The sequence below is a fragment of the Coregonus clupeaformis genome, chromosome 19, assembly GCF_020615455.1.
Source record: "Coregonus clupeaformis isolate EN_2021a chromosome 19, ASM2061545v1, whole genome shotgun sequence".
Classification (NCBI taxonomy): Eukaryota; Metazoa; Chordata; class Actinopteri; order Salmoniformes; family Salmonidae; genus Coregonus; species Coregonus clupeaformis.
The window spans coordinates 57,834,531-57,847,536 of NC_059210.1; the positions used below are offsets into that span (position 1 = coordinate 57,834,531).

The 13,006-nt window shown below is 42.9% G+C and overlaps 1 protein-coding gene across 1 annotated transcript; it reads left to right on the forward strand.

The window, feature by feature from the left end:
- Positions 1 to 888: 888 nt before the first annotated feature.
- On the forward strand, positions 889 to 13,006 carry LOC121551582 (NACHT, LRR and PYD domains-containing protein 12-like). The gene is made up of 9 exons (XM_045205118.1): positions 889 to 906; positions 1,071 to 2,923; positions 6,066 to 6,239; positions 6,791 to 6,967; positions 7,139 to 7,312; positions 7,787 to 7,960; positions 11,582 to 11,752; positions 11,845 to 11,894; positions 12,061 to 13,006. Exons 1-9 carry the CDS (start codon positions 889 to 891, stop codon positions 12,657 to 12,659), a joined length of 3,390 nt encoding a protein of 1,129 aa, XP_045061053.1. The 3' UTR covers positions 12,660 to 13,006.

Genomic DNA, 13,006 nt, shown 5'->3' on the forward strand with positions numbered 1-13,006 from the left:
CCATATGAGGTGTTACAATAGCCATAGGAGGTGTTACCATAGCCATAGGTGGAGTTACCATAGCCATTGGAGGTGTTGCCATAGACATAGGTGGTGTTACCATAGCATGTGTTATCATAGCCATAGGAGGTAGTACCATAGCCAGAGGTGGTGTTACCATAGCCATAGCAGTAGGAGGTGTTACCATAGCCATAGTAGGTGTTACCATAGCCATAGGTGGTGTTACCATAGCCATAGGTGGTGTTACCATAGCCATAGGTGGTGTTACCATAGCCATAGGTGGTGTTACCATAGCCATAGGTGGTGTTACCATAGGAGGTTTTACCATAGCCATAGGTGGTGTTACCATAGCAATAGGAGGTGTTACCATAGCCATAGGTGGTGTTACCATAGGAGGTGTTACCATAACCATAGGAGGTGTTACCATAGCCATAGCTGGTGTTACCATAGCCATAGGTGGTGTTACCATAGGTGTTACCATAGCCATAGTAGGTGTAGCCATAGGTGGCGTTACCATAGGAGGTGTTACCATAGACATAGGTGGTGTTACCATAGGATGTGTTACCATAGACATAGGTGGTGTTACCATAGGAGGTGTTACCATAGCCACAGGAGGTGTTACCATAGGTGGTGTTACCATAGGAGGTGTTACCATAGCCATAGGTGGTGTTACCATAGGATGTGTTACCATAGACATAGATGGTGTTACCATAGGAGGTGTTACCATAGCCACAGGAGGTGTTACCATAGGTGGTACCATAGGTGGTGTTACCATACATACAGTATAATAAGTGTGGACTCAAAAGGAGTAGGATGAGGAATGGAATGAGTTGAAGAAGATGACTACTAATAAAGGAGTATGATGAGGAATGGAATGAGTTGAAGAAGATGACTACTAATAAAGGAGTATGATGAGGAATTAAGAATTTAGTTGACTACTGATAAATAAAAAATTAAATGAAAACCCCACAGCACCACACTAGGGCTTATAGTGGCCTATGAGTAGGCAGTCTGATCCATATGAGTGAAAGGTGGATAAGACTTCTTCTTCATCTTATGCTCTAACTAAGCTGTTTTTTTCTGACTCTGTCCTTGCAGAACTCATACAGAGAGTTAAAGAGGAACATAAAGCCAGTCTGAAGAAGAAGTTTAGGTTTGTGTTTGAAGGCACTGAAGAGGAAGAAACTCTCCTCAACAGCATCTACACACAGCTCTACATCACACTGGGAGAGAATGAAGGACTTAATAACGAACATGAGGTTCGGCAGATTGAATATACATCCAGGAGAGAACCATCATCAGACACTCCAATCAACTGCAATGACATATTCAAACCCTTAGCTGAACAAGAGAGAGAAGAGAGGAGACCCATCAGAACTGTGCTGACAAAGGGTATTGCTGGCATTGGAAAAACAGTCTCAGTGCAGAAGTTCGTCCTTGACTGGGCCGAAGGAAAAGCCAATCAGGATTTGGATTTCATCTTTGTCCTCCCTTTCAGAGAGCTACATTCGTTCAAAGATGATGAGTTAAGTCTTCATGGACTTATAAATGACTTCCACCCTGAACTTACAGAGATAAAAGACGCAAAGATATATGCTACCAGCAAAGTTCTGTTCATCTTTGATGGTCTGGATGAAAAGCGACTTCCACTAAAATTCAATGCCAAGAGGGTGACTAATGTTACAAAGGCAGGTAATGTAGATGCGTTGGTGACAAACCTCATCGAGGAGAAGCTGCTTCCTAACGCTCTGATCTGGATAACCTCTAGACCTGCAGCAGCCAATCAGATTCCCCGTATGTACATCAACCTGGTGACAGAAGTACGAGGGTTCAATGAGCGACAGAAAGAGGAGTACTTCAAGAAGAGGGTCAAGAATGGGGAAGTGGCCAGAAGAATCATTGCACACATTACAACATCAAGAACCTTCAAAATCATGTGCCACATACCAGTCTTCTGTTGGATTTCCGCTAAGGTTCTTGAGGAACTGTTGAGAGAAAATGTGAATGGAGAAATCCCTACAACTCTGACTGAGATGTACACTCACTTCCTGCTCATTCAAATACAGCTGGCACAGAAGGATCCTGGGCATGAGAGGGATAAACAGAAGATCTGGGAATCAAATAAAGACTTCCTTCTGAAACTGGGGAAGCTAGCGTTTGAACATCTGGAGAAACGCAATCTCATGTTCTATAAGGAAGACCTGAATGAATATGGCATTGACATCAGTGAAGTTGCAGTCTACTCTGCATTGTGCACAGAAATCTTTAAAGAAGAGAAGGTGTACAAAAAGAAAATGTACTGCTTCATGCATCTGACCATTCAGGAGTTTGTTGCTGCCCTCTTTGTTTTCCACTGTTTTGCAACCAAGAGCCTTAAGACGTCATCGAGCCTCAAGTCTTTCCTGATGGAAGGTTCAGAACCATATCTCGAAGCTCTATTGGAGAAGGAGCCTGTAGACCTTCCCTTGGATGAGTTGATGGAGATTACAATGTACAATTCTGTGTCCAGAGAGAATGGAGAGATGGACATGTTCCTCCGCTTCCTTCTTGGAATCTCTATGGAATCCGTTCAGTGTCTCCTACAAGGCCTGCTGCCAAAGACAGAGAACAGTTCAGAGATTGTTAAAGAAATTAAGACAATACTTAAGGAGATGGATCTAATGGATGTCTCTCCTGAGAGGTGCCTCAATCTTTTCTCTTTGACTGAAGAAGTTAAAGACCATTCCCTACATGAAGACATTCAGAGATATCTGTCAAAAAAGGAAGCAGACAGAGAGCTCTCACCTGCCCATTGCTCAGTACTGGCCTATGTACTTCTGATGTCAGAGGACGTGTTGGATGAGTTTGTCCTGAAGAAATATAAAACCTCCCAAAAGGGTTATTTCAGACTTCTTCCAGCTGTGAGGAACTGCAGAAAGGCAATGTAAGAATGATTGGCAAATTCACACATACCAAATAACAATGAATATACTGTATCTTGTCTAATTTTTAATATAAACCCGCTTTGCTGAAATATTATTGTGCCGATAACAAGCAAATATTTAGCTTTCTTCTCTCTGGTCGAACAGCTGACATAATTTACAATATTTTTTTTCATGATGCTTTGGAGCAATTACCAATTTTCCCCGAACTGCAATAACCATGTTGTTGAGAAATCAGCTAAGTCTGTATTTGGATGGCTGTTAGTATGGAACATATGCACTGGTGTAGCGCAGTTTCTCCGGACTCCCATAAAGTCAGCTTTGGGACCCTTCCAACCCCTTCTCCCGAATGCGTCAAAGTACAAAGTATAGACTACCGGTCGCTGTCCATGGTTGTGAAATTGCGACGTCTACGCTGCCGTCTATCGATAGGTTATCAGATTATGTGGTGCTAGCGCTTGTAGTAGCCTATAGCGGGATACGTTTATTTTTATTTGGTCGTCATTGTCTCTACAGCCTACCTTGGCCGTCTTTGCGCTGTCTCACAGCTTGGATAGAAAGTTTGTGCTGTGTAAAACCAGTCTATTAATGCCAAATAATACAATCAGTCCAACGTCAAAACAATAGCTTTCTAGGGATTGTTTCATTATGCAGACAATGCAGTCTAGTTTACTAGCCTATCTATAGCTATATACAGTATTTAGCTGGTAGCCTATTTATATTACACAGTGGAACTCTGACTCCACGCCGTCTGGGCTGTCCGTCTCGTCACTCGTAGGCTTACCAGTGTTCACAGATGGGGGTTCGCTATCATGATCGCCCGCTAAGGTCTCTGGCAGTCATCAGCTTGATTTTCTGGGAGAGGAGGTGGTCAGGATAAAGAGGGCCGGCACTCTTACTAGAGGAACTGTCACTATTCTGGAGGGAGGAGGAAGAGGAGGAGCCAGGCCTCTGTCATTGACCCGGGCAGTGAGATCTCTGTTGGGACTGGGAGGCTGCTAGCGCATAAGTAGGCCTACTAGCTTCCACCTGCCATGGAGTTTCCTCAGTTGAGGATGTGGTAGCATTGCTGATGTGGTTATCTTTGGTAATTTGGCACGACCTTGATCAGATAACTTTTTTGAGGCGTTTTTGTGCACAACTTGGTCTTACCTTTTGTTTATCCATCTTGAACAACGCACTCACTCTCCAGCCGAGTCCGACCTGATTCACTAACTTAAAAAAAAGCTTGATAGCCAATTAACTGAGGAGGCAGAGGCTGGCGGCAATTAGATGCATGAAAACGATATTGTCTGAATCACCTACCACCCATGTAGATTGGACACCACGCTTGCTACATGTGGGTTACTGTCAAAATTATTTATTTAAATGTTTTTATAAAATTCAGACACAGATGTGAGATGACGGGAGCATGGGCCCCCAGAATATACACACCCAACTTTGAGAGGAGAGTTAGGCTACTTAACTGAATGTTATTTTCTTAGCCAGGCCCATCTTTCCAAAGAAAACACAATTTAATGATCTCTATTTGAGCAGAATAAGTAGTTTTGTTGTGATCACAAGGACATCCTAATAATTCAGGTAAATAGCGCCATAGTTAGGGAGATAAATCTGAATGTTCTATCATAAAGTGAGAACAGTTAGTTTCCCTGGCTGATATGGCTGCTACTTAATACTTTACCAGTAAAACAATTCTACTGGATATCCCTTGTAAAGCTGGAATCCGCATAAGGTGAAACAGTGCCACTGTTCACCCCAATACCTTTATTAGTGTTTTTGTTTTGTTGAAGAAACAGAGGAGAGGAGTGTCTGGCAACGTGGTCTGTCGCGCCTGCAATGATGTTGGGGGGAACAAAACAGTGTTTGTTGTTTGAAGTAACTTCTTTGTTGTTGTAATATCCCAAAAAGACGTGGCAGTTTCACCAAGAACGGATTCCAGCTTTCATGGTGCAGACGTTCTAGCGTCATGCTTTTTTCGCCTGAAGTTCAATGTTTGGCACTCTGGGGGCCTCACGTTCAATGTTTGGCACTCTGGGGGCCTCACGTTCAATGTTTGGCACTCTGGGGGCCTCACGTTCAATGTTTGGCACTCTGGGGGCCTCACGTTCAATGTTTGGCACTCTGGGGGCCTCACGTTCAATGTTTGGCACTCTGGGGGCCTCACGTTCAATGTTTGGCACTCTGGGGGCCTCACGTTCAATGTTTGGCACTCTGGGGGCCTCACGTTCAATGTTTGGCACTCTGGGGGCCTCACGTTCAATGTTTGGCACTCTGGGGGCCTCACGTTCAATGTTTGGCACTCTGGGGGCCTCACGTTCAATGTTTGGCACTCTGGGGGCCTCACGTTCAATGTTTGGCACTCTGGGGGCCTCACGTTCAATGTTTGGCACTCTGGGGGCCTCACATTCAATGTTTGGCACTCTGGGGGCCTCACGTTCAATGTTTGGCACTCTGGGGGCCTCACGTTCAATGTTTGGCACTCTGGGGGCCTCACGTTCATTATTTGGCACTATCCAGGGATCATAAGGATCACAATTACTATGTATTTACAATCCCCTTCTCCAAATGGATTACTCATTTACCTAGCACTTGTCAATTTATAAATTACAGTGCATGGAGAATGCTTTTATTTGTATTGGAAAAAAGAAAGTAGATGCTGTTTCCACTTGGAACCGTCAGGTTCGCTCAACCTTATTCACAGTTTCCTCACGCGTAAAGGTGGGGAAATTAAGTCAAGGGCAGATTACGGCGTATTTGTAGACACCTCCACCACACCTTCATTTATTCAAGCTCCACCTCAAATGAATAGTGGGTGAATAGCATTCAAGGTCAAAAATACGCATGGAGAAAAACACATGAAAAGGGAATTACATTCCATTTAAGCATGCTTAACTCAGATCGGAATCGGGGCCTGTGTGTAAACAAAAATTATGGAGAACTGTGCAGATCCAAATCTTCACAGGAATAATTAGGGCGGCAGGTAGTCTAGCAGTTAAGACCGTTAGGCCAGTAACCGCAAGGTTGCTGGTTCGAATACCTGAGTTGACTAGGTGAAAAGCAAGGCCCTTAACCCTAATCACTCTGGACAAGAGCGTCTGCTAAATGACTAAAATGAAGCTAAATGTAATTTTCCTGTTTCTGCAGAATTGAAGGCGTTTATCTGGATAGATGGTACTGTGCAACGTTGGCCTCAGCTCTCCAGTTACCAAACTCACCACTGAGAGAACTGCACCTGTTAGATTCAATCTTGCCGGATTCAGAAGTGGATGTGCTTTGTACTGGACTGTCTAGCCCAGACTGTAAACTGGAAGCACTGAGGTAATTGAAGAGATTATTATTTTATTTTTTTAAATAAGAAGAAAAGTGCTGTTGAATGATGAGGTCACATTTTCTTTCTTGCATGTGTAGATATGTTCTTTGTCACTACTTTGACCATGATCATTTAGGCAAACATTTGCCTAAAATTGACTTATGCCGCGTTCACGTGCTAGTCGCAACTAGAAAACTCTAAAATCTTTGACTTGCTAACTGGTTGTGTTAGCAAGTCGGAAATTTTATAGTTTCCTTGTTCTGACCAGCACGTGAATGCTGCATTAATCGAGCATCTGATGCAATTATGCAAGATTTTAGTTCTGGGTGTCCGAGATTACATATTACTGCAAACCATGTGCTAATGACGCACCGAAACAAAAGTTTCTCATTAGTCGTCGCATCAGTCTGTTGACAGATGCTACGATACCAGTTATGTTACGTGCATCCAGTAACATGTAATTACACATACAATTATAATAGCATGTCTCACAAAACAATCTGCCTCAATGTGTTGATTAAACAAGCTGCTTTAAAATGCATTATATCTGCCATTGCAGTCTCAGCGGGAATGGATTCTCAAACGAGGGACGTGATAATTTGGTCTCCTCTGTGAAAACATTTATCTGCTGCAACCTGAGAGAGCTGGTCTTGAGTAACATCAAACTGCAGGATTCTGTAGTTGAGGCACTCTCTATTGGACTAGGGAGTCAACCCTGTAAACTGGAGATACTGAGGTCAGTAGTTTTTCTGTTAGTACATTAATTTGGACTGTGAATTTAATTAATTTATTTGTCAGGAGTTGTTTGATTTACAAAATAAATGCAGGCATTTGATTTAGCATGTTGAAATCTTTGAATTACAAAAAAATGCATGTTTTAATCAAATGAAATAAATCTTGTGTACAGGCTGTATCGAAATAAACTAACAGACAACTTCTGTGAAGTACTAGTCTCAGCTATCAGCTCAAATTCCTCTCATCTGAAAGAGCTGGACATTGTTCACTGTGACCTGATCGATTCAAGAGTGGAGCTGCTCTGCACTGGACTGAAAAGTCCACACTGTAAACTGGAGAAATTGAGGTCAGTATGTTTCTTGTTCTCACGTTTGTATTACCTGAAGGATGTACTGTACACCTGAAGGACATAGCCTGATTATTTTCACTAATCTCCACAACCAACTCCACACTTTCAATGTTAAATAAATATTATGGAGGATTTCTAAAACATCCCATGGATGTTGTGGACAGGCAGTGATCAGGGGAAGGTTATACAACATTCCAAGACACTAAGTACATATTCCTTAGAGCGAGGTCAAAATTATTAAGAGGGATGTCACTAAAAGGCCAATGTTGATTTAAGACAGCTACAGAGTTCAACAGCTGATATAGGAGAAAACTGTGCATGGATCAAAAACAGATCTGGGACGCAGGATAAAAGGTTTGGGCCAAATCCAACAAAACAGGTAGCTGAGTAAAACAGTTTCAATCATGGTGGTGGCTGGCAGGGACTGGGGAATTTCTGTCTTCATATGTTTCTTTGAAATGTCTCATTTAGGCTCTATCAGTGTTATCTCAATAACGAAAGTTGTGAAGCACTGGCATCAGCTCTTAAGACCATCCCCTCACACCTGAAAGAGCTGGACCTGAGTTACAATGACCTGCAGGATTCAGGAGTGAAGCTGCTCTCTGCTGGACTGGGGAATCCCCACTGTAAACTGGAGACCCTGAGGTTGGTAGGCTACACTCACTCACTCAGCCTGCCGTGGATCAAGTGGATCATTTATGCACCTGACACTAAAGCAAAACTATTCAACTTTCAATCAAAACTGGTATTTTCAATAGAAAGAAGCAACACGGGCGAGTTTGTAAATTATGTGGACGCACATATTTGACTACATTCATGTACATTCCATTTTGTCTATAGCAACGGTCATCAAAATGTATAAAAGGTCATAAATACAGGTCAGATCAATGTAACAGCTGCTTAATGGAGTAGGATACTCAACTCTTTATCAATTAAAAAAATCAATCTAATATTGACTGTATTATAGCACATCCACACTGGGATAATGACACAGAAAATCTATGGAATCCGAAACATTTTGGTGGGACTTCATTTATTCAATTGAATGTCAAATATACACAAAAATCTTATTTGAAATTATATTTGCCAACGTTTTTTTAAACATATGGCCCTTTTCTATGTTTTGTTATTATATTGATTTAATAATAATGTTTGAAAATAACAACTCGTTTGCATATACATATGATCTTAATTTAATAAATTAGCATGAAATGACTCTCTATCCAACCAGCTCTTTCTAAGGTACCGGCCCCAAAGAGAATTTGTAACTGCCCCATCACAATCTCCCGTCAACTTTTACCATGGCTTTTACCCAAAGACGTGCAACATTAGGCTACTTATTCATGATTGATGTCATCTAGGGCTCTACTGAAGCATTACAGATTTCTTGAAAGAAATGTGAAGGGAATTTCCTGTTTAGCTGACATGATGCGCAGCTCACTCGCTGATGATGACGATTTGCTCGTGCCAAATGACAGCGCTCTCTCTCTTTTGTAAAACAATAGTGGAAGTTTATCAAATATTTTGGTAACCTAAAGCATATTTTATTTATTTAACCTTTATTTAACTAGGCAAGTCAGTAAAGAACAAATTCTTATTTACAATGACGGCCTACCCGGCCAAACCCTCCCCTAACCCGGACGATGCTGGAACAATTGTGCAAAGCCCTATGGGACTCCCAATCACGGCCGGTTGTGATACAGCCTGGGATCGAACCCGGGTCTGTAGCTGCATTTACATTACATTTACGTCATTTAGCAGACGCTCTTATCCAGAGCGACTTACAAATTGGTGCATTCACCCTATAGCCAGTGGGATAACCACTTTACATTTATTTTTTTATTTTTAATTTTTGTGTGTGGGGGGGGTAGAAGGATTACTTTATCCTATCCCAGGTATTCCTTAAATAATAATAATAATAATAAGCCATTTAGCAGACGCTTTTATCCAAAGCGACTTACAGTCATGCGTGCATACATTTTTTGTGTATGGGTGGTCCCGGGGATCGAACCCACTACCTTGGCGTTATAAGCGCCGTGCTCTACCAGCTGAGCTACAGAGGACCAAGAGGTGGGGTTTCAAATGTCTCCGGAAGGTGGTGAGTGACTCCGCTGTCCTGGCGTCGTGAGGGAGCTTGTTCCACCATTGGGGTGCCAGAGCAGCGAACAGTTTTGACTGGGCTGAGCGGGAACTATGCTTCCGCAGAGGAAGGGGAGCCAGCAGGCCAGAGGTGGATGAACGCAATGCCCTCGTTTGGGTGTAGGGACTGATCAGAGCCTGAAGGTACGGAGGTGCCGTTCCCCTCACTGCTCCATAGGCAAGCACCATGGTCTTGTAACGGATGCGAGCTTCAACTGGAAGCCAGTGGAGTGTGCGGAGGAGGGGGGTGACGTGAGAGAACTTGGGAAGGTTGAACACCAGACGGGCTGCGGCATTCTGGATGAGTTGTAGGGGTTTAATGGCACAGGCAGGGAGCCCAGCCAACAGCGAGTTGCAGTAATCCAGACGGGAGATGACAAGTGCCTGGATTAGGACCTGTGCCGCTTCCTGTGTAAGGCAGGGTCGTACTCTCGAATGTTGTAGAGCATGAACCTGCAGGATCGGGTCACCGCCTTGATGTTAATGGAGAACGACAGGGTGTTGTCCAGGGTCACGCCAAGGCTCTTCGCACTCTGGGAGGAGGACACAACGGAGTTGTCAACCGTGATGGCGAGATCATGGAACGGGCAGTCCTTCCCGGGAGGAAGAGCAGCTCCGTCTTGCCAGGGTTCAGCTTGAGGTGGTGATCCGTCATCCATACTGATATGTCTGCCAGACATGCAGAGATGCGATTCGCCACCTGGTTATCAGAAGGGGGAAAGCGCCACTCAGGAGGCATAGAGTCTTATCTTTTCAGCAGGAGCCAATTTTCTTTCCAACCTGTTTTCCCTCGATTGTATTTGAAATATTGTTATTGGGCTACAATCCACAGCTAGGCTATAAAAAAAAAAGCTATAGATCCTCTGTGGCTAAATTATAGGCCTTCTCATGGTGTTGTAGGCTATTCTGAATGATTTCATTTCTTTCTGAACAGACCGCAGTAATTATATCACTTTTTCAAATGTATTTCAATTTATCAGGGGTGCTGCAGTTCGTTCAGAACCCTTCTATAAGGAAATAAATGAAGTGCAACGCTGGAGAGATGAGAGTTTCAGGCTCAAATCTATCAGAGCAGAGAGGGAGAGAGATCATAGAAAGTGAATCTCATTCTAGTTATGTGAGAGATACTGGTGCGCTTCTCACACAGTCACGGCCATGCGTTGGTCTCAAACATAGGTTACAATGTTGCGCAAACCATAAACCCGGGCCGGCCCAACCCAAATCAACTCTTAGAAAATTAGGCCCGGCCTGAAAATCTACTTTTTCACATTACGTTTTTTTGTGTGGGGGGCAGGATAATTAATGTAGAGGCAACTCGAATGAACTTTGTAAAAATTATAATAAAAGCGATCAATGTAAAAAGTTATTTTTCATGCCAGGAGAGGTACCGGATCCGGCCAAATAGGTTCCAGAACAAAACAGTCGAAAACGGAGAGGTGCCAGCTCAAATGCAGCACTGCCTAAACACAAGGCGGAAATGTTTTGTACCAAAAATTGCACCCACCTGTTGTGAAAATTAACATATATCGCTCTAGAATTAACCAATGCATATTTATTTGACAATAGGGGAAAGATAACAAATTGCGCGATTGTTTTGGATTTTCCGTGTCAGCTTTCTTTTCTGACTGGCGAGTTTGTTTAGGCTACATTATCATCTAATCAAACATCAACTATTTTCTCCCACGAAGGGGAACACTTACTGTAAGCAGACTGTTTTCTTCTCTTGTCATGTAGTTGCCATATCAGTGCGTTTAATCCCCATCGATATATCAACTTTGATAAATAAACACGTGGGTCCAAACTTTTTGTACCATGTCTACGATTTCCGATGATAAGCCCATCATTTTGAGACATCGTTTCACACTTCCCCGGTAGTAAAGTACAGGAGAAAAGGTGGTTTGCACAGGTAATCGTATGAATATTGTCCGTTTCTATTTTGAAAGCAATCGGTGAAGTGGCAATTAGCTGACAGATTGTCCACTTTTCAAATAAAGACAAATTGTGGCAGAGAGGCATATTGTAAAGTGGGCGTGTCTTGAGCCTTGCAATTTGTGTCTCGTCTGAATCTGCTGTGAGTGATAAAAGCAAGATTTATGTGCCAAGGATCGTCATTACCTCTCTTTGCAGGCTGCCATTCTGTAGAGTCACAGAGGAAGGCTGTGATTCTCTGGCTTCAGCACTAACGTCAAACCCCTCCCACCTGAGAGAGCTGGACCTGAGCTACAATCACCCAGGAGACTCAGGAGTGAAGATGCGCTCTGCTACAATGAAAGATCCAGACTGTAGACTGAAAATCAAGTAAGTGCAGTTGATGAAAATAAAGCAAGATTCTCTAGTAAGACCTTTGAGTATATTCACATATTCTGTCTATTCTACTGCCTCTCGCACAGTATTGACCACAACGAAGAGTGCTGGGTGAAACTGGAGCTGCTGAAGACCTGTAAGAATACATTATACTTGACATGTAATGTTAGTAACATTGCTACGAAAGAAAGTATTATAATACACATGAACAATGTTTTAAAATAGTTTGACAGCCCTGGTAACAACACACTCCTGATTTAATCCAGCGGATGCTCTCCTCTTACCTCTTCTCTTGTCTACAGATGCCTGTGATCTCACACTGGACCCAAACACAGCAAACAGACACCTCTCTCTGTCTAAAGGAAACACAGTGGTGAGATATGAGATTGAGGAACAGCCATATCCTGATCACACAGAGAGATTTGATGGTTGTTATCAGGTTCTTTGTAGAGAGGGTCTGACTGAGCGCCATTACTGGGAAACGGAGTCAAGTGATGACGTTGCTCTTGGAGTGACATACAAAGGAATCAAAAGAAGAGGCAGCATCAGCGATGACTTTGCCATTGGACGCAATGACAAGTCCTGGTGTATGGAAAACAAAACAAGTTTTTGTCATAATGGCGCATATATTAATTTCCCTCCCTTTAGGGACCCCTCCAGGCATAGAATAGGAGTGTATCTGGACTGGCCGGCTGGCACTCTGTCCTTCTACACGGTCTTCTCTGACACATTGACCCACCTGTACACATTCCACACCACATTCACTGAGCCCCTCTATCCAGCGTTTGGACTAACCAGCTGTGAACCTTGCTCCTTGTCCTTGTGCCAATTAGAGGAGCCTTCTCAAGTCCTGGAGGAACACCTGGGTCTCCATGACAACAGTCATACCCTTCTGTTCTAACACAACCGTGTGACTTGATGGTGATGACAGTCGTCATGACTTCAGATATGGACATTAATAAATCAGTTGTTGTGAGGAGATTATTATGTTGTATTCCTGTGACTGTACATCCATGTTCTGTTCTGTTAGAGTGCTGTTCAGTAAAACGCCTTTGACTTTGAATAAGATACATTTTATTGTTAAGTGTGATCAAATCATTTGTAAATATTACTAGTTTGTTAAATATGTGTTGCAGTAAACACAACACACCCGTCTCTGTCTGTGTACAGTAGGCCAGAGTTTCTCAAGATAAATAAAGCTTTGGTTTGGACACTCATTTAATTTGAGCATTGACTGGTCAATGTTGG